This window comes from Schistocerca gregaria, chromosome 3, assembly GCF_023897955.1.
Source record: "Schistocerca gregaria isolate iqSchGreg1 chromosome 3, iqSchGreg1.2, whole genome shotgun sequence".
Taxonomy (NCBI): domain Eukaryota; kingdom Metazoa; phylum Arthropoda; class Insecta; order Orthoptera; family Acrididae; genus Schistocerca; species Schistocerca gregaria.
This window is the reverse complement of record NC_064922.1, coordinates 260,758,165-260,785,307: the sequence shown is the minus strand read 5'-3', so window position 1 is coordinate 260,785,307 and position 27,143 is coordinate 260,758,165. Positions and strand designations below refer to the sequence as shown.

The window sequence follows — 27,143 nt, the reverse complement described above, 5'->3', positions numbered from 1 at the left end:
CCTGCAGCGACTGAGCAGCGCCTACACTGGCGCGCTACTACTGCGCAGTAGAGCTACTCAGCCACTGCTGGAGTAAGATTACTGGTTACAGCCAGCAGTGTCATGTTACAGCAACATCACATCAAGGTTTATTCACACTTTCTGTCACACCATGGCACATCAAATCAGTTCAAATCATGTGATCGCATTTCACATTGCTGTCCTCAGTTGTATTTTCGTGGGAATTGCAGTCTTCACAATATGATTTTCACGCATGAAGTGCATACTCATAACACGGAATCTTATACATGGATGCTGAAGTCCACATTTGTATGAAAATGACATTTATTTGACTCAAATGGTTTGTAGCTTGCAGGTATAGCTCGTACATTAGAGAAACAAGATTAAGTCCAAACAAAAACAAGAAAAAGACTGTGGGCCTCAAAAATGCCATTATGTTGTACATAATGGGAATATCACCCATATACAAGGAGCTCGAGAAAGAGGAATCTGCACTTTATGTTTGAGAAAGTCGAAGCATCAGCTATTTCCATTTATTACATCAAATTGAACCACATTCCATGAAAAATTGGTTTGTTTAAGGTTTAGTTGCAAGTCCAGTGTAAATTTTTGACAACTGTCATATCTCCATCAATACTTTTGTATTCAAGATTTATAGGTTTTATTTACATCTTGTATTTGGCTTTTTATACTTCAAGTGCCTTTTTTGTACTGAGTTAGCTAGTGAAACCACATAAATATTGACCATTGAGGCTTGTAAAATTGTGTGACACACAATCCAGAGAACTACTTAACAATAAATAAGCATGCTACAAACACATATTGAAAGAAACAATTTGTAGTGGCTGAAAGTTTCAATCCATTTCTTTATGAAACAATACAAATGCCTGACAACATACAAATAAATTTCACTTACTAATCAGTAGAGGGCAAGTAATTTAGTATGCTCATGTTGTACAATTCAGACCGCCTCAGTGCTTCAATTAATCTTCCATCATTTATTACAAATTTTAACAAAAGAAATAATGAAACAAAACAATTTATGACCAATAATGAACTATAAACAATAAATATCAACCAAGGAAACCACAACTAAACGAAATATGGGGATCTGCACATAACAGTGTATTTAGAGAAAATGAGCATGAGGTCACATGATCAAAAGCCGGCTGAAGTGGCTGAGTGGTTCTAGGTGCTACAGTCTGGAACCACGCGACCGCTACAATCGCAGGTTCGAATCCTGCCACAGGCATGGATGTGTGTGATGTCCTTAGGTTAGTTAGGTTTAAGTAGTTCTAAGTTCTAGGGGACTGTTGACCTCAGAAGTTAAGTCCCATAGTGCTCAGAGCCATTTTGAACATGATCAAAAACATATGGATGACGTCAAAACTTTCTTCCTGGGAAACATTGATGTTGCCATGACGTGACGGAACAGCCAATGTGAATGCTGCCATCTGCAGAAGGTTTTGATGGGATGGGACAGAACGGGAGGTGGTGTGATGGCTAGTGTGAATTGGCCTTTATTCTGCATATTTTAATGTCCATGTTTATATATATCGATAAAACTAATATCATTAGACTAAGTTTGGACCGCTCTATCGAATTGCCACATAAAATTCTGCTTAAAAATAATTTTGCGTGTAACGGCAAACAAGTCGATTCTTTCTGTCAACACCAGACGTCGAAAGAAGTGATGAGGTGTAATTGTTTAGGCTGACATCATCTACATGCTGCAAAAACGAAACTGTTAATATCTGCCAAAACACTAGAGAAAACGTGCCTGATTTTTCTTAGGAGGCAAAAAGTTTGGTGAACATCAATATATGCTGAACATCAATATAACTGATAAACTGTGGGGACGGATTTCTTACTTGGAAAAGAGGGAAAAAGGTCTTATGAACATGTGTCCAGAATTCATCATCGCCATTGAAGATGGTACTGAAGAATCTGTTGTTGTTTATGCAGATTAACGCAGTTAAATGACAGGTAACAACTATTTAAGGGACAAAATAGACTTACGCTTTACTTGCACAACACATATTAATACATTTGACTACCAAATTATATTACGTTGCCCCATCAACAAACATGTACATGTGCATTCCATCGAGTCTATGCACTCTGCACATCATATCTTGTGTGCCACTATGCACACTGGAAAATGTTTGTTCACATATCCCCAACATACCCCCTTGAACAAATGTTTTTCTGATACTCAGCACTATACATCCCAGGTTAAACCATAATGTTTCATCATCTTCTGAAATTTATCCTTACTGAGAGGCTTGGTAAGGAGATCAGATGACATTTCTTCCATGCATAGATAACTGAGGATTATATTCCCCTGTTCCACATGATGTCTTATAAAGTGATGCCTTGTGTCAATATGTTTGGGTCTTACACTGGTAACTTGTTTTTTTGCAAGTTTAATAGCTCCCATATTGTCACAATATATTACAGCTGGCTTTAAAGTTGGAGGAAATTCTATTTCACTCATCAGTGTACAGATCCAAAGAGCTTCTTGGATAGTGGAGGGCAAGACCATATATTCAGCTTCTACAGTACTCAAAGCAACAGTTCTTTGTCTCTTACAAGGCCATGATATCAATCCTCCCATTAGTCTAAAACAACTTCCAGTGATGGAGTGTCTGCTTTCCAACTCATTTCCCCAGTCTGCATCACTGTATCCTTCCAAATTTACATGTTCAGTTTTAGAATACTTTAATTTATAATCAGCAGTTCCATTTAAATATCTGAATATTCTCTTGACTGCCACCCAGTGATTTTCTCTTGGATTACTGCAAAACTTGCTTATTGCATTTGTGCCAAATGCAATGTCTGGTCTGGAACTCTGTGCTAAGTACTGTAGACTTCCTACAGCTTCCAAATAGGGTACATTTTCCTTACATTTCTTGTCATCACCAGTTATTAGCAGTTTTGCATTGTTTCCCATAGGAGTATGAATAGGTTTACAGTTTTCCATATTGAACTTTTCTAAGATCTTCCTCGTGTACAGAGATTGAACAATCCATAATTCTTCTATGTTGGTACTTCTAAGAATCTTCATGCCTAAGTATTGATTATTTCCCCTAAATATTGTATATTAAATTCTGACCATAACTGTTCTTTAAAAAAGTCCATCTGGCTTTCACTATTGGTTAAAATAAAAAAATCATCTATCCATATGGCCATGACTGAAATTTCTTCATTGCTCCTTTTATGATATATACTGGGATCTGCCTTTGGCTGTAAGTTTTATCAAACTTTTATGCAAACATTTATTCCAGCAGTGGCCACTTTGGTTTAATCCATATATGCATTTCTTCAAACTCCAAATTCTCCTTTTCCCTTGATAAGGTCGCTTAACTTCATCAAGTGGAATCACATATATTTCCTCTTCCAGTCTTCCATTCAGGTAGGCTGTTTTCACATCCATTTTATGAATTAATAAGTCTTTCTTTACTGCCATAGGTAAAAGGTATCTTAATGATGAATACTTCTCCACTGGTGAGAAAGTTTCATTGTAATCTATTCCTTCTTTCTCGGAATATCCTTTAACTACCAATCTGGCTTTGAATTTTGATATTGCACTCTCAGGATTTTTAATACTAAACACCCATCTCGTTCTTAGTGACTTTTTATTTTCAGGCAAGTCAACCCATTCATATGTGTCATTATCCACAAAAGATTGCAGATCCTTTTCAATGGCCTTTTTTTCCAGTCTTGAGCATTTGAACTTGCTAAAGCTGCATCAACTGTGATCGGTTCATTGCTAATTGTTTGGGCACCATACATTTCATAATCTGGATATTCTTTTGGTTTTGCTATACGCGAAGACTGCCTTAAACTGACTACTTCTGTTGAATCTTCTTCCTGAATTTGATTCTTGGGTAGCACATCAGCTTCCTCTTTATTCTCATTTTCTTCTGTTTCAGTTTTCACCTCTGTTTCAACACTATCACATATTATGCTTGGTTGCATTCCTGTACCATTTTGACTACTTTCCTTTATTTTAGGTCTACAATCCTCCAAAAATACTACATCTCTACCACTTATTACCTTCTTATTCACTGGATTATAAAATCTGTAGCCTTTTGAATCAGTAGCTAACAAAAATTTATTTTTGATATTTTGCATCCCACTTTCCTCTTAATGGTTTTGTAATCTGAACCATGGCTTCACATCCAAAGACTTTTAAGTGCTTTAGATCCATTTCTTCCCAGTCCATATTTCATAAGGTGGCTTGTGTCTCACAGCTTTGGTAGGTGATCTGTTAATTAAATACACTGCTGTTGACACAGCCTCTGCCCAAAAATACTTAGGTAGTTCAGCATCACTTAACATACTTCTTGCCTTTTCTACAATGGTTCTGTTGGCTCCTTCTGCAACTCCAGTTTGAGAAGATCTGTAGCGAATGGTAGTCTGATGCCTAATACCCATTCCATTCAACTGTTCCATAAACCGTCTGTTTACATATTCTTGTCCATTGTCTGATCTAACGATTTTAATTTTCTTCCCAGTCTGTCTTTTCACCATTTTGCAATAAACAACAAATACATCATTCACTTGATTCTTGCTATTTATAAAATAAATATGCATGTATGTAGAAAAAATCATTTATGAATGTCAGGAAATAGAAGCCACCTCCTAATGACTCAATCTCCATAGGTCTATAGAGATCTGAATGTATGAGTTGCAAGACTTCGGCAAATCTGCTCTGACTCGATTTAAATGGCAATCTAGCCTGCTTCCCTTGCAAGAACACCTCACATTGAACATTATTCATTCCTTGATTTCCCATCCTTGTTGCCACATTCTTCAGTAAAGTCATACTTTTCCTATACAAATGTCCAAGTCTCCTATGACAAAATAAACCTTTTGCAGCATAAACAGTGTGATTTCCTGTTTCAGCAGTAGTTTGAACTATATTCACTTTGTAAATACCTCTTACATTACGTGCACTAGCTATAATATCACCATAAGAGTCTATTACTTTGGCTCCTTCTATATTGAAGAAACTTTATTACCCTTCTTTACTATTTAGCTTACTGACAACAAGTTAGTTGCAATATTCTTTACATAATGAACATCATGAGCAGTAACAATTTCCTTTTCCCCATTCACAAGCAAATTAAGATCCACTTTTCCTGCGAGTTCACACCTTAATTTAGATCCATCAACTGTAGAAATTCCAATATCAGTCCTTGATTGAACATCATACAAACCTAACAGAGCTATGATAATGTACATAGATGCTCCTGAATGTAGGAACCATTCTGCATGATCATCACTCTCTTCATTAAAACAGTAAACAACAGAAAATGCCTTGTTTTTATCGGTAGCCTTTCTCTCAGGATTACTAGAATTAACATGTTTCTTTTCTTTTATACTTAACTTTTCTTTGCACCTTTAAACAATATGTCCAATTTTCTGGCATCTGAAACATGTTATTGGCTTCTTCTTCTTGTAATTGGAGTATAAAGCCGACGCTGCTTCTTTTTCTGACACATTAGAATCTGGTTCATTCCTCACGTCCTGTAGAATCTTTATCTTAGCACATCCGCTGTAATGGATATTCCCGAACTTTCCAGACCCATAATCATTGGCGAATATTTCTCAAGTAGTCCAGCTAACAATAAAGTTCCAATCCATTCATCCGCAATTTCAAAACCAATATTCCTCAGACGATTGGAGATTGGAATTATTTTATTCACATAGTCATCCACGCTTTTACACTTAATCAATCTTGTGGTTGTCAGCTCACGAAGTAATCCTACTTTTCTGGTTAAACCACCATTTTCAGATGCGTTTCTCAGCTTGTCCCATTCCTCCTTTGCTGACGTAGCATTTCCTATGTGAACATAATTCACTGGATCAATCTGAAGATTAGTTTTGATTTCGCCTTCCAATCCTTAGTGGCAAAACTTGATTCTGTAAGTGCCAATTTACCGTTTACGGCGTGTCATAAGTCATCCAAGTGTAAATATGCCTCAACGGAAAATTTCCAGGTCGCGTAATTTTTGCGCCCTACAAGCCGCTCTATTTGCGGTATCTGTCTTGTACTCATTTTACAGTTTTTTTTTTCGCATAGCGTACACAATCCAAATTTATACGAACTTCCGCATACCTTTTGCCCAAATACACATCACCTTAAAGGTCATTATTTCGCTTTAATGCAGTAGCTGGGCCCATAACCTGTTGTAGTTTATGTAGATTAACGCAGCTAAATGACAGTAACAACTATTTAAGGGACAAAATAAACTTATGTTATATTCGCACAACACATATTAATACAAAATTATATTATATTGCCCCATCAACAAACACAGAACATGTATATTCCATAGAGTCTAATGCACTCTGCAAATCATATCTTGTGTGCCACTATGCACGCTGGAAAATGTTTGTTCACATATCCCCAACAGAATCACACTTACTCTGACCACGTACCGTGTGTTCCTTGTGTGCTGAGTGATTGATGCAGTATACTGCAAAGCAGAAGAATAGTCCGTTATTCATGCCTGGAACAAGCTGAGATGGTGTTTGTGTATGACCAAGCCGATGGGAATGGTCGAGGAACAGTGTGGCCATAGCAAAACAAGTACCCTCACAGACACCAACCATATCACACAACATTTCAAACTTTTTTTGGAGATTGGTCCTTTCAGACACATGCAGGGAAGCGGCGGGCTGTGTGTAGACCAGATATGGAGCTTGTACTAGGGTCACCTCTATATCCTGTAGAACCTGGTCCTCCAAATCTGATGTACGCCTCCTTGCACGTTCGTCCGTTCTCAAAAGGACCCAGGATCACACAAACCCCCAAAAAGGACTTGAAATGTTGTGTGAGGTAGTTGGAGTATGTCAGGGTACTTAAATTGGAGTATGTCAGGGTACTTGTTTTGATATAACCGTGCTGCCTCTCGACTGTCTGCATCCACTTGGCCGTATACAAACATCATTTCGGCTTGTTCCCGATGTGAATACCGCACCATTCTGCTGTTTACGGTTCGTTGCGTCAGTCATACACCCTGAAATACACAATGAATACACGGCAGTTGGTCAGAGGAACTGTCATTCGTCAGCGTCATCTACTCTGGCAATGATACCGTACATTTCTAGACACAAGTTCATAGGATCTTCTCTCCTCCTTTTCCTGTCAGGAATACGTCCTTGCAGTTTGTCGTTTTTATTAATGACGTAACAAGGTTTTTGTGTGTAAAAATTTCATCTTATTTCAGTATCTAAGTCTTTTACGCAAAGGACTGAGTACTGCTTAGATGTAGCACACATATCAGTCTAGGGAAGTAGGTGCAAATGTTGTAACGAGGAAAATTAATTTGAGCTGCATGAGAAATTGCAGGCTGGAATTTAATTCAATGTAAAGTGAAAGTATAGCTACCTTTTGATGCAGACCTCCTAACGTAAATACAAGTGAATAACTCACCAGCCTTGCCCTAGGATGTGCTGAATTACGAAAACCAACAGAAACCATAGATTTAGTACCGTTGGTTATTTCATTCTTTGACAAATGACAACTTCTCCGCAGTCTGCTTTTGCCGGCGGGCCGTGACAGGTGCTTATTAGCAGTTCTCATTGGGACAGTGCTTGTAACGAGTCATATGAGTTATAAACATGTACCTAACACCCAGATCTTCGAAACTTCCACAGTTATCATTTTTCAACAGTTTAGAAAATGGTAAATTTTCTTAAAAATTAATTATCAGTGTGATAAAAAAATTGTCCTACTAGCGGTAGTGTGGTATTTCTGTGATCCTGAACTTCGCTGTCAGTGTTGTTTGGGAAATGACAGAGGCTTACGTCAAGCTCTGCAAACAGAGGAATTGATTTTTATTCAATGATTAAACTCGTTATTCGATGAGAAAAACTGTAATTTTTTTAATAATTAAATATTTCTTTCCATTTTCTATAAACTAAGAAGGTACAATCCACTGTAGCAAATATATTTATGGTTACCGGTTGACTGCATTGATAGTTTTTTAACATTTGTGCTAATAAACTTATTTACCTTCAAATGGAACAATTAACCAGCATGTGCAGTGTAAATTATTTTTCCAAAATATTTTTATATCGTAAGCAAACGAAAATAAAAGCGGTCCGTCTTATTTGCAGCAATGACAGAAAGACCTCTAAAGGAAGGGCAGCGTGTGGAGGTAACGGGTAAAGATGTGAAAGGTGTAGTTGCATACGTCGGAACAACCCTTTTTTCTAGTGGAAAGTGGATTGGTGTAATACTGGATGAACCCAAAGGAAAGAACAATGGTACTGTGCAAGGAAGAACGTATTTCCAGGTGACTTACTTTCTGCAGCCTACTCCTTTTTCAATTTTGCGCCAGAGTAAGTTCTTTTTATGAATGCTTCCGAAAGTTTGGTCTGTGGCCCTTCGTCAGTTGGTATTGTATGAATTGTGTTGAATTCTAGTTGGACGGAACGTCGTGCAACAATGAGCTGAAGCTCATTGTGGTATCAGCTGTTACTGTAGGTCCGAGACCCTCTGTTCTGAGATACAAAAGTATGAGAGACAACCTTACTCCACACTTGGGTTTGTGCATAAGGACGTAACGTGGCCAAAGTACAATAGGATGACTCAAAAAGACTACTTCACTTAATACAAACTAGCATGATTGATGATGTGACAGATGAAATTTTTCATGTGCTTGTAGCCCTCGGCCCTCTAAGAAACAACCAGCGTTAACCAGCTAGTTACGAAACATTCCAAAACCTGTTAATAGTTTGAGATGTGTCATTGTGTTGGCTGTCAGTACATACAGAATTACTACAGTGTATTTCATCTTAGATTACTAAAACCTCGTAAAATTAAGATTACAGTAGGATATAAAAGAGGATATTTTGCACTTAATTTGGTATGTAACATACCATTGGAGAACAAACATTGTAATGAACTGATGTGTAACCTAAAAATTAAGATTTCCTTTGAGTAGAATGTAGAATAATAAATCTTATGATGGTTGAGTAGCAATGTAACATCCCTCACCCCCCTCGTGAATGTTCTAGGGCTAAGTGATCTAACCAGGCAGTGAGGCTAAGCATGAAGAGTTATCCATATTCATAATTATTGCTCATTAAACTAGAAATTTGTATAAGCAGATAAATACACCCTTTTGAGGTACATGGGGTTGGAGGAACAACAATGGTGTCGAGAGTCTCTTCTAAAGCGAATGCTCCCCCGTAATACACGTCTTTTGCAGTAGTATGGTATTAAAGAAACATCACATACAGTTCGCTGCTTGTCCAGGTTTTTTGTTATTGCGTGCCAACAACTGAAAGACTGTAAAGAACTAAGTCACCGGGAAAGGTGGGGATCCCAGTTTGGTTTTATAGAGAGTACTCTGTCAGTTAGGTAATCTGCAAACTTACCATGTTAACTGCCAAGGGTTTAGTGTTAAGTTTTTATCGTAAGGCTGTATTTTTTACCTAATCCGTACCCATTTGTGAGACCTTTGTGGCTGTTCAATATCTGTTGTTACTGCTATTTGTATGGGTACCACATGCCTGATCAGTACTTTTGGGTGGGATGCTTCCCCCTCCACACCCCCCCCCCCCCCCCCTCTCCATACTGAATCCTACCAGCAAACCCACCTGCTTAGCCTATGACTGATGATGCGATCATTCCATTTCGTATTGCTACAAATTTTTATGCTCATGTGTTTGTCAGAGTAACTGGTTCTGACTGAGTCATTGAAGTTGTAGTCATAGGATACTGCTCATTTGCATTTTATGAAGTGCTCACATTCACATTCTTTAACATTTAAAGCAATTAGGCAATCTCTGCATTACTTGAAAATCTTATCAAGATCTAGATGGATATAAGTTATGTCCAACTTTTTTCTGAAGTTATTAAATATCCTATATAACAATAAACAATGGATGAATCTGTGAAGATAAAACTTGTAAACCTGAAAACTGTGTGTAAACATACAAGTAACATTAATAGCACAGGAGTTTGCACATAGTTCACTCTGCATAAGATGAATAGTAGTCAACTCTAGTCCATAATCACACAGTACTGGTTTGGCTGATGGTCGCATGTATTTACATTGCGTTTGGTTCTTGCAACTCCAGAACATAGCCTGCTTAAAGATTACCATATGAGTCAAAGGAAACATGTGTTCACAGGAAACATGTGTGAACAGGAAACCACTACTTGATTTTAATTGTCTGTAGCTGGGTGGTTGGTATCCAAAATGGGGATGTGCTGTAGGTGTCAATAATTTAGTTTTTCCTTCCTGGCTGGAACTTTGCATCTGATACAAATGGAGTGCGACATGGGTTCGTTAGACACTGGACTCGCATTCGGAAGGACGACGGTTCAATCCCGCGTCCGGCCATCCTGATTTAGGTTTTCCGTGCTTTCCCTAAATCACTCTAGGCAAATGCCAGGATGGTTCCTCTGAAAGGGTACGGCCGACTTCCTTCCCCATCCTTCACTAATCCGATGAGACTGATGCCCACGCTGTCTGGTCTCCTTCTCCAAAACCAACCATGGGTTCGGCAGTACAGCTTTTCAGTTGATGTTGGTCTCAGACAACCTGCTATGATGCTGCATGCTTTGTGTGGTATGCCCACTTGTTTGGCATGGCTGGAGTTCCTCCACTCCGGACGTGTGCTCTGTAGCTGAGTAGCACAAGGTTAAAGTTGTAGTCCTTACTGTTCTGGGTTGTGTACTATGTTGTTTCTAACAGTTGTTGTGTGCGTAGTTCATGCAGTGTTTCCTGTGAGTGGGCACGGTATGTAATGTAACATCCAAGTGCCTTCTGGGAACAGTGAGTCATTTTTATACATATTGAAAATCAACAGAACCTGTATGCTACTGTGCAATAAGCTGCATGCTACTGTGCAGTAAGTCATTGTTATGTGTTCTGCGCCAGCTTCCTTGCCTTTAAAAGCTGACAAAAGATCTTCTGTTTCCGATGAGATTTCTAATCATTTATGACTTGCCATAATCTTTATTTATTGTGTACACTTTCCATAATAGCAGTTCATGGTTGACTGTGTCATAAGAAGCTGAGAAATGTATGAACACAGCCCCCTGATCTTTCTTTCCTTGAATCCATCCTCAGTGTGTTATCATTGTTAGTGACTGCAATGTGCAACATTTGCCTGTTCTTAAGCCAGCTTGTTGTGGGGCCAGAAGAGACTCCATTGCTTGTTTGAACCTCCTGAGAATTTTATGAAGATGGCATAGTAATAGTTGATCTGTAGCTGCTAGGGGCCATCTATTCCTTTCCCAGGTTGTAGAACAGCTATGAGAGGGACTGCATTATTTAAGGTAAATACTAAGTTAGCTCTTTCAGAAAATCCATTCTCCTTCCCATAATTGTTTAATTGAGCTAGTGCTACTTTCTAATGACAGTGATATTTAGGTCATTAAAATTTGAAAGGCATCCCTTTGACGATCATCATATGAGTCATTTTTTTGAAATCTTCTGTGTATTGAAAAGTGAACCTCAATTTGACAGTGGGCTAATAGAAGACAGGTAGACAACATTTGCAACAAATAGGAGCAGCATTATATGTGTAGCCAGCGACATTGAAAATTCTAGAGGAGGCCATTTGCCTGCGGTGGATGTCACGTGATTGAGGCTCATATATATTACTTACACATGAGCCTATTTTATCCTGTGTTTAACTTCCCCAAAAGATTATGTGTATGATACTCACTGAAACATAGAGCATTTTCTAACAGTGCCGTCTCTCTGTAAATGTGATAGCTTTTCATTTGCAGTATACACTGAAATAGTCTAAAACTAATATTAAATATCTTAATCTTCATTGATCCATTATGGATAAAAAATTAAATATGCCCTCTTGCATGTAACTGTCATTCTAGTTGTTGATTTTCGTTCCAAAGTACTGATCCTAAAGATTTTAGTTAATGTATGCTGCATTAAAAAAATCATTTGTATAAACAGATTACTGAAAAAAGATTCCTTAAAGACTAACTGCTTCAACTGTTAATTTTAGTGCAAGGACAACCATGGCATGTTTGTGCGGCAGTCGCAGCTTACACTTCTGGATGAAAGTGGTGCACCTGTCAAAGATTATGGGAGTACATCAAGTACATCTACTGCAACAACACCAGATGATAATGCAAAGACACGTCCGAGACTCAGCAGGTAATTAGAGCCACATTGGAAATCAATAACTGCAGTTTGTGAAATGTACAAAAAAATATAAAATTATAGTCAGAAAAAATTTATTTTAAATGGGTGGACTTCCTTTTGTAGCTACAACAGTAAAAAATTTGGTTTGAGAGGTAAGAAATTGTTAATATACAGTTTTTTGCAGACTTTTGCTGCGGAGGAGCTTTTTGTGAAACTGGTAAACAGTTGTTTGTCTTGGAACAAAATTACTTTTTAAGTAGATCAGTAACAGAAGATTTATTGGGGTTCATCATGAGTGACAGCAGAACTAGCTGACAAATGTCTGATCATAAGAGGAAGATCACAGTTGATAGTTTTAGGTTGTTTATGATCTTGCATGTGATTGAAACAGCGCAAATAATTTGTGTGTAGATAAATGGAGATTTTTGTGGGTTGTGAATTCAGTGTTACAACCATTATCTCATTCATAACAGATTGAAAGAGAAGTTTGTCCAAGTAAGTAGAGTGTGAGGAGTGAGAGTTTACCGTAGTATCTGATAGTATGTTTGTTAAGTGACACTTGCATGTTTGTATTTATGAAAATGTCACTTGGTGGAGCTGGTAGGTAACATCTAAAAAGGGGGTAGCTAAAGACAACCTGTAGTGTTCACAGTATGGCAGTACACATGAATTTGAGAAGAGGCTGACAGCTGTGGTGTGTAGCAGATAGTTATCCATTTTCCAGTACTCTGCATTTGTTTTTAGTATGTATCCTTTCCTTGTTATTATGACATGTTCCTCCGAAGTAGCTTGTATATTACATTCTTTTGTGACATTCTTACTTTAGGCATAAATTTTACCATTTACATTCTCATTATGAGTTTTGATTTTAGTTCTTTCATTGCATTTCTCAGACATTAAACATAATTGCCATTGAGCTTAAACCCTTCCCTACACCATTCTTTAACCTGCAATTACTCTGATTTTGAACATCTGTTGTACTAGCTTTACTTCTGTTGAAATCATTTTTTCTTTATTCTGTACTTCATTGTACCTCTTCTCAGAACATAGTGTTTTATGCCATTTTTTGTTTGTTAACAACAATACTGCAGCAAGTAGGCAGGAGTAATGCCATAGACATTTTAAATTTGAGGAAATATTATACTGCAGGTTTCTCACTCAGAAATCACCTTTGAATTTGGTAATTTGTGAGATGGTTGTGTTATGCACTGTCTAAGAGAGAGAGAAATGTTAACCAGCACATTGGAAAGTGACAGCAGCATGACCAAGACCTATCAAGACAGTGATTTACAATTCCACAATACTGGTGCTCACATTTGTCGGTATACCACAATTGTCACATGAATCTGGAATTAGTGGGTTCAGAAAGGCCATACTTCACACTGTGTAGCATCTCAGCTATTAGCACTAGTGTCTAATGTTTCAGAGAACAGACATTTCTCTTGACCTTGCAGGATCATACAGCCACATCACATGCCTTTAGCCGGAACTGAGCTGCTTTGCAAGTATCCACACAGACAGTGTGACATTGCCACTGTGGACTGCCAGCATGATCGCCTTTGTTGCAGCTTCTCGTGATGTGGCAGAAGAGAGAGACAAACTGACTATGCTGCACCCATTGACAACACTGGGCACTTAAGTAGCACCAAGTAGTCCTTCCAAATGAATCCCACTTATGCCTACAGCATCACAATGAACTTATCATTGCATAAAGGCCAGCATCACAATGAACTTATCATTGCATAAAGGCTCCAAGGAGAATAAACTTTGACAGGTTGCATTCGTCATTGTTATGTGTGCTAAACAATAGCTTCTTTTGGAAAAAGCATATTCCTGCCATCAGCTGCACAATTTTATGTTTATTCTCTACCGGTTTCAATTGTTACAACCATCTTAAAGAAGAAAAGCACTGCACATCAGTGGATCAACCATACGTTTGTCATATATGAATCATACAAATGTAACCTTATTGTGAAAAGTGTGGTTGCTACTCACCGTATAGCAGAAATGCTGAATCACAGATAGGCACAACAAAAACACTGTCAGAAAATGAGTTTTCAGCCAACGAGACCTTTGTCGGTGATAGAACATGCACACACTTTTGCAAACACAACTCGCACACATGTGACTGCAGTCTCTGGCTGCTGAGGCCACACTGTGAGCAGCTGCACATGATGAGAGAAGTAACCATGTGGTGGGTGTAAGTAGGTGATTTGGGGCAGGTAGCGGAAGGAATAGCAGGGTTGGGGTAGGGGACAGTAAAAGTGCTGCTTGTGGGAACATAAATATAAGAGGTGGAAAGAGGGTAGGGTAGCTAGGAGCAGTCGGGAGGTTAGACGGAGGCTGGGGTATTCTCAATACAAATGTAAAACTACACCTTGGCACAATTGCAGTAGTGACTGTACCAATCAAAACCAGTCGAGAATGAACAAAAATGTGCAGCTGATGGCATGAATACATTTTTTCCAAGTTACTCAACAGCCATAGATAATCACATATAAAAAGCTCTACAATCACTTCTGATGTCCCCCCAGGGGACTTGCCAGCCTTTCGCGCATTCATGCATGGCTACCATGAGGCCCCAGCCTTTGCAGTATCTTTTCCCTTCAGTGCTGTATGTCTGTCCTCTTACTATTCTTTTTCCCCTCCCTTGGGGAACAAGTCTAGAGTGTCTTGGGGAATGTTCGTCACTGTCCATAGCTGATATAAGAACGGTCTCACCACTGTTTTTCCTTCCTTTTTTTTCTTTCTTCATTCACCTTATCCTATCATCTTCCTGCTTCGGCTATTGAAGCTCCTCTTTTTTGTACTTCCTCCTGGCCCATGTGTCTTGATGTGTACCAAGCGAGGTGGCGCAGTGGTTAGCACACTGGACTCGCATTCGGGAGGACGACTGTTCAATCCCGTCTCCGGCCATCCTAATTTAGGTTTTCCATGATTTCCCTAAATCATTTCAGGTAAATGTCGGCATGGTTCCTTTGAAAGGGCACGGCCGATTTCCTTCCCCATCCTTCCCTAACCCGAGCCTGCGCTCCGTCTCTAATGACCTCGTTGTCGACGGAACGTTAAACAACACTAACCTAACCTAACCTCTTGATGCGTAACAGGTGACTGGGTAATGCGTAATTCCCAGCCTCGGATCGGCAGGTAGGGTTAATGCGTACCCCCTGGTTCAGGCCAGGCCGAGGGAGGAGTGATACTCTAAGCTGCTGCCTTCCCAATTTGTTGATTGGTCCCTCTGTCAGGTGTTCGGCAGTTGTGACCTGAGGTGTGAACAGTCACCTAAGGCAGGTGTTCCCCCTTGTGAAGTTCTTCCCCCCTCCCAGTTGAAAGGAGCATGCCACCAGAGATGCTGGCAATCATGGCGTATTTCCTCACAATGAGCGAATCATTATCTTTGTAGTCCCCGTCTACCAAACGTAAACAGATTGTAGCTCCCGATCAGAACGTCCTCCCAGCTGCACCACACTTCCTTATGGTTTCACTTACTGAAGACGGTCAGTCCTTCGCAAGGGTAAATCCATTTATTATTCAGAAAGGTGTTGATGCAGTTGCTGACCCTATGAAATCCTGCTCTCGTTTATGGAATGGCACTTTGCTTTTTCAGACTACTTCTGATTCTCAAGCACAACAGCAGCTTGCTGCTTCGCTTCTCCACAGCTATCCTGTTTGTGTCAAGGCCCATAGGACTCTGAATTCTTCCCGTAGTGTTATTTACACTAGGCTGCTTGACAACCAGACAGAGGCCAAAATCCAAACGCACCTATCTGATCAGGGTGCATTTCCATCCTTTGGGTAAGAAAAGTTATACGCCTCCTTAGTGCCCACACGCACTCTTTCTCTCGCCTTTGATAGAGCGGTGCTTCCGTGCAAGATCAAAGCAGGATATGAAGTTATAACAGTCTGACCACACATTCCTAACCCAATGCACTTCTACCAGTATCGTCATTTCAACCACACTCTAACGTCTTGTCGACTCCCAGCCAAATGTGTAACTTGTGGTAGGGATGCTTATGAGGGCAATTGTCTGCCTCCTCCTCCCTACTGCATCAACTGCAATGGCGACCATGCCACTTCCTCTTCAGATTGCCCTGTGTATCTCGATGAGCGGGCTGTTTAGGAGATTCGGGTAAAGGAAAAAGTACCTTACCCAGACACTTGAAAGTTACTGGCTAGTCACAAACCCTGCATTCTACCATCTGGCACTTACAGTTCTGTTTGCGACATCTTGCTCCATGAAGGATGTGGCCATGCATACATATGACTTCAAATTCACCTCTGAGGTTATCACCCAGTCACATGGTAGCCCCTTGTCCATATGTGCAACAAGCCATCAAACTCTCGCTGCATGGGACGAAGTCAGCAGCTACATAACAGGCAGGCTGGAAAGGACAGAAGGAATTCTCTCATGCAGACTTCATACGTCCCTCCAGCCAAACACGAGTCTTCCTCTGCTGACGGAAAAGGCTCAAAGAAGTCTTAACAGAGGCAAACAGTCTTCTCCTTCACCTACTCAAAGATCCTCTTTGACAGTGTCAACATGTGATACCATCATCCGGCCAGCCTCTGTGTCACCGGTGTGCACCACCAACCATTTTTCTGTGTTGGACTCTGCAGGCTGACAGCAAAAGAAAGGCAATGCATCTGTGGACCTCATGGAGCAGGATCCTCGTGCCTCTGTGTCCTGTAGAAGTGTGTCTTCGCAGGCTGGCACTCATTAGCCACCGAGGTGACACCCCTTCATTCTTTCCTCATCATGACTCTCCTCCAAAGGAACGTTCGCAGCCTTTGATGTTGCAAAGAGAATTTAGGGCTGCTTTTAGAATTGCATCATTCCCTTGTACTCTGCCTTCAAGTAACAAAATTGCATCCTCATGACCACTGAGCTTTTGCACTTCTTCATGTTCTGTATTGACCTTCTCCCCAAGGTCAGCATTCTATCACAAGGAGGAGTCATGCTGCTGATATGGGAAGATGTTCATAGTCAACTCATCTTCCTGCCTACCTGTCTTCAGGCTGTTGCATTTCGCCTTTTCATTCCTCACTTGACCTTTTGCCTTGGTACCGTTTACATTCTTCTGTCATTCGATGTCATCAGGGAGACTTCCTCCAGCTTACTGGGCAGCTACCTCGCCAATTTCTGGTGCTTGGTGACTTTAATACGCACAATCCCCTTTGGGGCTCTCCCAGAACCCGTCAGAGAGGTGCCCACTTGGCTGACCTTAACAAATTTAACCTCTTCTGCCTTAACACAGCAGCACCTGCATTCCTTTGACTCCTCACACACCTATTCCCATTTTTACTCATCCTTCAGCATTGCCCATTGTCTTGTGTAGTCTGCTCTTTCTGACACCTACTCGAGCAACCATTTCCCGTGCGATATTAGTTTGCTGATTCCTACCCCACCTGCGTGCACACCCAAATGGCAGCTTACTAAGGCCGACTGGCAGCTTTACTCCTTCTGGTGACCTTCAACAAACAACAGTTCCCCAGTTGTGATGACCAAGTGGACTATTTTACAAAAGTTATCCTCACTGTTGCACAATGTTCCATTCCTAGCACTTCCTCTTTACTACACTGTGTCCCAGTCCCTTGATGGACTGAGGTATGCCACGATGCAAATTGGGTGCGGAGACATCCTCTCTGTGTTTCTAACCAACATCTAGAATGACAAACTTCATTTATTATTGTAGTAATACGAATCACGATGTCTGTCGCACTTTATATTTTGTAGACCGGGAACTGTCTGCTAGGCATGCCTGATGTAAACTGACTGGGCATGGCCCGTACTGTCTAAGTTGTTGTTGGTGTTCCACCGGCAGAGGGCGCGGCCGAATTCTCGCGTGCCCTCTGGTGAACAAGAGTTATGTACGGCAACTACTGTCCGTGATGCTCGTTGCCAATGTGCACCTCCCCCGATCTTTCTGGTGGCTACTGCACTCCTCCTCTTTCGGGGGGTGAAGCCATTGTGATCCAGTGCGGCGGATGGTGGAGCGTCCTGCAGTAGCAATGGCTTATGGTCAGTGATTAACTGAAACTTTGTGCCATACAAGAAAGGGTGAAACTTGGTAACAGCGTAGACAATAGCCAAAGCCTCTTTTCCACCTGTGAGTAATGGGCCTGCGTGGGACTAAGAGTTTTAGGCGCAAACGCCAGCGGCTGTTCGGAGCCATCTGCTTTGCGATGGGCCAGGACTGCACCCACCCCATACTGTGAAGCATCCATAGCCAGGACCAAAGGCTTATTGAGGTCAAAAGTAGCCAAACAAGGCGCTGACGTGAGGAGCCTCTTCATTGAGGTGAATGCGCTCTCACATGCCAGCGACCAATGAAAAGGAACACCCTTGCGCAGAAGGCAGTACAGGGGGCAGGCTGTGGTGGAATCCCTGAGAATGAACCGGTGGTAATAGGTAATTTTGCCTAAAAAAGCTTGTAACTCCTTCAGCGAAGTGGGCCGCGGAAGATCGACGATACCTTGGACCAAACTTCCTACTGGCTGGACGCCGTGCTGAGAGATGGTGTAGCCCACATAACTCGATGGACGGTTGGAAGAAGTTCAACTTAAGCAGGTTGCAACGCATGCCCACGGACCTGAATTTGAGAAAGAGGGTTTGAAGGTTGTGCAAGTGTTCCTTCGGGCTGCGGCCTCTGACAATTATGTCATCCAGGTAATTAATACAATGAGGGATTGTTGATGTGGCGTGCTCAAGATAATGCTGAAATATTGCCGGGGCACTGGATATTCCGAAGGCCAACCATTGGTATTTGTAAAGGCCAAATGGGGTTTTGACGACCGCCAGCCGTTTGGAGTCCTCATCAAGTGGTATCTGATGATAAGCCTCCAAAAGATCGATTTTCGAAAAATATTGGCCTGCCGCCACGGTGGAGAACAATTCATCAGAACGAGGCAAGGGATATGTGTCTGCCACCAATTGGGAATTAATGGTGGCCTTGAAATCGCCACAAAGACATAATTTTCCCGATGGTTTCCTGACAATAACGAGGGGCGAAGCCCACTCAGTAGAAGAAATGGGAAGAACGACCCCAAGGGCTGTCAGCCGGTCTAGCTCTGCTTTTACCTGAGGGTGGAGAGCCAAGGGGATCTGCCTCATGCATAGAAAATGCGGGCGAGCCGACGCCCTCAATGTTACATGAGCTTCAAAGTTGAAAACACGCCCCAGGCCCTCCTCAAAGACATCCTGAAAGTCGGAGGTGAAAGATTCCAGTGATTGATAGGGAAAATCCTCAGAGACCAACTGTACGGTGTCTGCGATAGAAAAACCAAAAGCTTGAAAGGCATCCAATCCAAAAAGGTTAGCAGAGCTCGCATCACTGACAACAATAAAGGTAAGAGGCCGAGTGACTGATTTGTAAGTAACATCAGTAGTGAGTTGACCCAGTAGGGGAATGAACTGTTTACGATAACTGCGGAGACGCCGGTAAATGGGCGCCAACAGGGGTGACCCAAGGTCAGAGTAAGTTTGTGCATTCAACAAGGAAACTGCTGTGCCCGTATCTACTTGCAGTTGTAATCGGCGTGACTAAACTGACACCTCGATAAAGAGTTTGTTTGCTGATGCGGCGGGAGCCTGGCCCGATGAAACTTCCTGAATGTCAAAGTCCATGTCCTTTGTATCTGCTTCCTTTGATACTTTTTAGGCTGAGCGGCAAACTTTAGCAATGTGTCCTTTTTTATTACATTTGCGACAAACGGCCCAATGCTGGGGGCACTCTGACCGATCATGATGTATATAGCACGACGCACAGGACGGTAACAGGGACCGGCAGCCAGAACTCTGTTTACGCACTGTGCGGGAGCAGCTGGATTTAACCACTCGAACATTGTGCACCTCGGATGCAGTGGACACGGCCGCGCCGCCCTGAACTGACACGACGTTGCACCACGCTTCCAACTGTTGACCTGCGGCATGAGAGACTTCTTACGATTGAGTAATGGACAGGACTTCCTCAAGGGAAGGGTCATCCAACTGCAGGGCCGGTTGCCAGACCTCCCTATCAGGGGCCGAACAAACAATGACGTCTCGCACCATAATGTGGGCATACGACTCTCGCGACTGCTCCATGTCAAAATGACACTTGCGACTAAGACCGTGCAGGGTAGCGGCCCACGCCTGGTAAGACTGATGGGGCTGTTTCTTGCATTGATAGAACTCGACCCTAGCCGCCACAACATGCATGCGGCGGCGATAATGTGAAGACAGCAATGAACACAATGTGTCAAAAGACAAGGATGAGGGTTCCTGCAACGGCGCTAGCTGCCGCAAAACTTGACACAGTGAGGGAGATATGCAACACAAGAAAAGAGCACGACATACCTCTACATCGGCAACAAGAGATGCCTGGAAATGCTGCCGAAGGCGATGTTCATATGCGTCACAATCCGCCGCTGTCTCGTCATACGGGGGGAAAGGGAGGAGGGAACGGCGCTGGAGCAGACCGTGTGGAGAACAATGCCGGAAGTGCTTGTTTCGTGGTTGCCATGAGCTGCTCCTCCTGCTGCTCAGCCAAAACATGCACTAAATCCTCCATGCCGTGGATAAGCTGCGAAACCGGAACAACGACGCAACACCTGAAAGAACAACCCTACTCATCACCAGTTGTGTAGTAACACGATTGACGATGTCCGTCGCCCTTCAAATTTTGTAGACTGGGAACTGTCTGCTAGGCATGCCCAATGTAAACTGACTGGGCACAGCCCGTGCTGTCTAAGTTGTTGTTGTTCTGCCGGCAGTGGGTGTGGCCGAATTCTCGCCTGCCCTCTGGTGGACGGGACTTTACTTGCGGCAACTACTGTCCGTGACGCGCCGTGCCGATGTGCACCTCCCTCGATATTTTTGGTGGCTACTGCAATTATAAACAAATGCGTGCTCTGAATCGCTGTTTTTCGGGATAGCAAAAAAGCTAGCTGGATTTCATTCATTAGTTCTTTTAACAGTTTCACTCCTTCCATCATGTGGGCCAATCTCTAATATCCCTCTGGACCGAGATCCATTCCCCATTTTCTAACCTGACAGTAGCAGAAGGTCGTCATGGACGCTAATGCTATCTCAAACACCTTGGGCCACCATTTTTCGGAAATTTCGAGCTCGTCCCACTATCACCCTGTTTTCCTCCACTGAAAATGAGTGGAGGAGACTCAGACGATATCCTTCTCTTAGAATCCTCAGTGTTACAATGCCACCTTTACTATAAGGAGCTAGACCATGCTTAAACTGCATCCTAATCCTCTGCCCCAGGGCCAGAAGCTGTTCATGTTCAGAAGTTGGAGCACCTTTCTCTTGCAGGCAAGCACTTTCTGCTTAATATGTACAACTGCATCTGGGCATACAGTATGTTTCCCAGACGCTGGTGTGAAGCCATTGTCATACCCATACCTAAGCCCGATAAGGACAAACATCTTCCTTCTAGCTATCGCCCCATCTCTCACGAGCTGGTTTGCAGGGTGATGGCTTGTATGATTCATGCCTGGCTGGTATGGTGGCTTGAGTCTCGCAATTTACTAACCACTGCACACTGTGGACGTTGAGTGTGCCGTTCTGCAGTAGACCATCTCGTCACTTTGTCCATCCATGTCATGACTGGTTTTCTGCGGAAATCCCAGACTGTGGCTATGTTTTTTGGATTGGAGAAAGCTTATGACACCTGCTGGAGGACTGGTATCCTCTGTGATCTCTACACATGGGGCTTCTGTGGTCACCTGCTGTGTTTCATTAAGGAATTTTTAAAAGACAAGAGTTTTTGAGGTACATGTGGGTTCTTCCTTGTTGGGGACCTTTATCCAGGAAAACGGTATACCTCATGCTTCCATGCTGAGCATTGTCCTCTTTGATGTTGCCATTAACCCTATAATTGCCTGTCTCCCGCTGGTAATCAGTCTCCCTTTTTGTTGACGATTTTGCCATCTATTGCAATTCTCTATGGACCTTTCTTACTGAGCGGTGTCTTCAGTGATGTTTCAGTTGTCTTTACTCATGGAGCATTGACAATGACTTTCATTTTTCCACTGACAAAACAGTTTGTATGAATTTTTGGTGGTGCAGTTGGTTTCTCCTACCATCTTTCCATCTTGGGCCTGTTGCTCATCCATTTGATGAAACTAAGAAACTCCTGGGGCTCCTGCTCAATAGGAAACTATCTTGGTCCTCCCACATGTCTTACCTGGCAGCCTGCTGTATGTGGTCCCTCAGTGTCCACAATGCTACTTCATGGGGTGCCAATCGAACCACCCTCCTCTGTTTGTACTGGTCCCTTGTCTGTTTGGAAGTAGAGTGGGTGCTTCGTTTATGCATCTGCATGTCCATCCCTCTTATGCGGTCTCAATACTACCCACCATCCTGGCATCCGTTTGGCCTCTGGTGCCTTGTACACTAGCCCGGTTGTGTGTCTGTATGCAGAATGTGCTAACTATCACTGTCCTACTGCCGTGACTTTTTCCTCAGCAGGTATGCATACCATTTGTCTATTATGTGTGGCCGTCCATCCTTGCCTTCTTCTTTGATGACTTTTTTAATCACCAGTATGGCGTACATCGCTCTTCTGTTACCTTCCGGAGTCTATATTCGGCACTTGTTCTGGCGGCTTAACTTCACACTACCTGCACCCTTCATCACCTTGGCTTCGTGTGGCAACCCATGTTCACGTTGTCCTTCATACTCTAAGGATGCTGTTCTGGCCTCACTCTCACTTTGTTTCATGTCCTTCACAGAAACTTCGCAATAGTACTTTTGTGTATACTGATACCTCTTGGAGCCACCATGGTGTCGGGAGTGCCTTGCCATTGACGCCGGTGTTTTCAATATTGGCTTCCGGCACACTGCTCAGTATTTAGAGCACAGCTCTTCACTCTGTATCAGGCCACTATGTACATCCGGTGATACGGGCTTTTCAGTTGCGTCATGTGCTCAGACTTTTTTAGTGCCCTTCAAAATCTGTCTGTGCTGTACACTATCCATCCCATAGTGCAACGGGTCCAGGAGGACTGTCACTTGGTGACTCTTGACGGAGCCACTGTGATGTTTATATGGGTTCATGGTCATGTCGGTCTGACAGGAAATGAGGTTGCTGATGCTGGTGCTAAGGCTGCATTCCTCGTACCTCAACCCAGTAGTTCTTATATTCCCTCTGATGATCTCTGTCTGGAGATGGTGTCACTTTGTCATCGCCGCTGGTCCTCCCTCCATAGGAATAAGCTCTGGGTTATTAAGCCTCTCCCAGCGACTTGGACGACCTCCTCTCTGCCTTCCTGCCATGTGGGGGTCATTTTAACTGAGTTGCATGTTGGGCACTGCCTTTTCAGCCATTGTCATTTAAGTAGTGCTCCCCTACCACTTTGTGCAAATTGTGCTCAACTTTTAAATGTCCACCAGTTTCTGATCGAAGCCCTTTTTGTAACCGTTTGTCTTCATTCAGGTTTGCTGTCTGTGTTGTTGGCCATTTTAATGAAAGACACATGTGCTGTCAACCATGTTTTTATTTTATTTTTTAAATTTTTTTTTATGCCTCATAGTAGTATGGCAAAGTCCATGTAATTTTTAGTTGTGGACATTCATTTCTCTACTTTGTATTTTATAGACCTCTCTCCACATGCCTGTTTTTTCCTCTCTTATCTTCCATTGATTGGGATTAACATGGTGCTGTTTCTAACTCCTCTCTTTCTCTTCGTGTTCTACAGTTTTAATATGGGCGTGCATGATTGTAGTTGTTTTTGCACCCTAAAACAAAATAAATGAACAAACAACCAACTTATGATGTACATGTGTGGTAATACAGACAGCGTCTGTTATATAGGGAGGTGCAGGGAAGTATCCGTACTTTAAAGATGACCTTGTGGAAGGCAGGTGTTTGAAGTGTGGGTATGTGCTCTAATGATTCAATAGCAGTGAAAGTTTCCTTTTGTGCTATCAAAATGTACTTTTTCCAAAACTGGTCTATTGTTCTACTACAGTTTGCAATGCATATTCATTATCAAACACTGTTCCTAACTGCAGTGTTGGGGACTGGAATAGACCTGCAGCCCTTCCTTGCTTGTTGCAAGAGGCAACTAACAGGAGTATTTTTTATTGGATTAAAATTTTTCCTTTGGTCTTGATTGTTCTTTGGACTTCTGGACGTTTTTGCTCTTTTCCCTTATTTTTTAACATTTTTTTCTCCTCACATTTTTTGGCTTTTTATTCTGGTTCCATTTTTGGGTTTGTCCTCCATTTCCTAAATTTTACTGAAGTGTGGGCTATTTGGGGAAGGATGCCTTACTGTGGTGAATTACATCTCCATTGTGCCCTGTTACCTTTTGCATGTATCGGTCAAGTGAATCTACCTTTGCACACGAAATCCAGTGCAGTAGCCATTGCACTTTGGTGGGGTTATGTACCCTCTCGGTGGCTACCACCCCCCCCCCCCCCCCCCCCGTATCCCCCCCCCCCCCCCCCCCACCCTCCGACAACACAGGGATTGCACTACCGATGCCTGAGACGTGACCTCCCTTTGTCAGCCCAGTAGCAGATGCCTGTCCACTTCAGTGTACCAGGACTCTGGGCAACGGCTACTGTACCAGATGGCATTTGCATGGTGGGGTGGCACCCATGGGGAGGGCCTCCGATCAAAGTGAGTGGCATCAGGGGCAGATGATCCGAAATAAAGCAGATCAAACTTCATGGTGGCCATGCCAACATGGTCGTCTCATCAGTCGGGGACTGTGATTTTAATGCAGAAGTTTACAATCCTATGGCATTTTTGTCATTTACCTCGCCTTAAGACTAGAGCCGGACAAGGAGAAATGGAAGTGGACAGTTTGCCGATTCTTGGTGTGTTCCCGCACTGACAGCAGCTCTTTCACCTTAACAAAGCCAATGTTTCTTTGCTGAGAATATTGAAATTCGGTTTGGGGAGGTTGTGGCAATAAAGGATATGCAAAGTGCATCTTTGCTCATCAAAACTTTGCACATCAACCAATCATGGGCACTTCAGTCTTGCATAGATACACCAGTTACCATTTCTCCTCATAACAAGCTCAGTAGAATTGAAGGTGTTATCTTCCTTTGGGACCTAATGATGCAAACTGATGAAGTGCTGCATACTAATCTGGTGTGGCGTGGAGTCCATTTTGTTTGCTGCATCCAGGAGGGACCTAAGGATAATAGAACAGACACTGGAGTTTTTATCCTAGTCTTCGTTGGCAACATTTTACCTGAGAAGGTTAAGGTCATGGTTTATAGCTGTGATGTCACGCTTTACTTACCTCCTCCAAAGATATGTTTAAAGTGCCAAAGGTTCTGACACATGTATTCCCACTATTCTAATGAGGCTGTCTGTTGGGCACATGGACAGGTCCCATGAGGACAGCCCTTGTGATGAATCCTCTGAATGTGTCAGCTGACCAGGACTGCACCCTTCTCATTCACCGCAATGCACAGTATTCAATAGGAAGCAGAAAATTCAGTAGTATAAAATGCTTGACTGTCCTGTCTTAACAAAATGCGAGGAAAGTTCGAAAGCTTTCATCCGAATAATATGGTATCCAGTTTTGTGTTGTCACAGTCCACACTTCACATAATAACAGGGTCTCGCGTGACACTTCCTAGCCTTGGTCGCACCCCAGGGCCTGCCCCACAGTTGGAGGAGGGAACATCAGCTCCCTCATCCTGTACACCTATAGCACCAGTTGTTCCCACGCCATCTCTGCAGCCAGAGATGCCTAGTCATCCTCTGGTGTCAGGAATTGAGGACTCTTGTCAAGGTGCCCCCCCCCCCCCCCCCCCCCCCCCCTCAAGACAAGGGCCAGCAGCCACAGGCTGCAGGCTGAAGAAAAGTTCAGTCCTCTTCTCTTCTAGAAAATTCACTGCGGAAATCTTCACAGAAATTGAAGTTTCGGAAGGGTAAGAAGGATAAGCAGAATGATAAGCTGCTTCAAGGCTTCAAATGTTCTGCTCCCTGACCCTGCAGTGGTCGAGCCTATGCACAAGGGATCACGCAATCAGGTGTACCATGACCTGGTAGCGAAGTAATCACATCCATCTTTCACATTTTCCACTTTCTCAGACCTGACTCCAATGCATCTCCAAAGAATCTATAATGGCTACTATCATCATACGACCAAACTCAGTCATTTAATTTCTACTTACTCGGTAATTGGTATAGTGCTTCTGGAAACACTGTTTATGGTGAACTCCTCCCTGCTCTGAGAAACTACCAACCCCACTACACCAGTTGCATTAGCGTCGAAAAAGCGTCCTGTGTAGTCTGTACTCTAACACACTCCATATTTTCAGTGAGCAGGTGCTCCTTGCATATGCACTAAAGGCCATAGCTGTTAGTGTCTACCTGTCAGTTCGAATGACAATATGTAATTTTTGTTTAGCCCTGTATGGACCGTTCTGTGATCATGAGCTGTTTGAGTTAGTGGCAGCTCCCTGCCCCCTTTCTCTTATTGGGGGGGAACTTTAATGCCCATAATCCTCTATGGGGTGGTGACACTACGTCTCGCAGAGGCTGAGTACTAGAACATCTCCCTTCAGAATTGGACCTCTGCCTACTCAACACCGGAGCTGCAACCTATTTTCATTGGGGTCCATGGAACATTTTCAGCTATTGATCTCACAGTTTGCAGCCCGAGTATCTTACCCTGATTCAATTGTGTGTCCATGACAATCTTTGTGACAGCAACCATTTCCCTATTGTTCTATGCCTATCCATTCGCAGACATCTAGAACATTCGTCACCTTGGTCATTTCGGAAAGCTGATTGGCAGGCTTTCTCCTCTGCAGCCACTATTGCATCCAGTCATGTACCATATCAACAAATTGGTACAGGATTCTATTGATGCTATTAATCATGCTTCAGCAGCAATGATACCCTAATCCTCTGGCTCATCCCAACGATTGCCGATGCCGTGATGGTCTGAAGATGTAGCCACAACTATCGGGGAATGCCGCAGGGCACTTTGATGGCACAAGCATCATCCCTCTATGGATAATTTAATGGC

General features: G+C 42.6%; 1 protein-coding gene across 7 annotated transcripts in view; it reads left to right on the top strand.

The window, feature by feature from the left end:
• Nucleotides 1-6,470: 6,470 nt before the first annotated feature.
• LOC126356151 (dynactin subunit 1) overlaps nucleotides 6,471-27,143 on the top strand; it is a 152,393-nt gene continuing 131,720 nt past the window's right edge. For 3 of the 7 annotated variants that reach the window (XM_050006892.1, XM_050006891.1, XM_050006895.1), the window contains exons 1-3: nucleotides 7,573-7,699; nucleotides 8,134-8,312; nucleotides 12,007-12,158. In XM_050006892.1, coding sequence (XP_049862849.1) covers nucleotides 7,636-7,699; nucleotides 8,134-8,312; nucleotides 12,007-12,158 — 395 coding nt within the window. In that variant the 5' untranslated portion in view covers nucleotides 7,573-7,635. Of the gene's footprint in view, nucleotides 7,700-7,797; nucleotides 7,943-8,133; nucleotides 8,313-12,006; nucleotides 12,159-27,143 lie in introns of those variants that run through there. The other 4 variants (XM_050006894.1, XM_050006896.1, XM_050006890.1 and 1 more) reach the window with 4 other exon arrangements.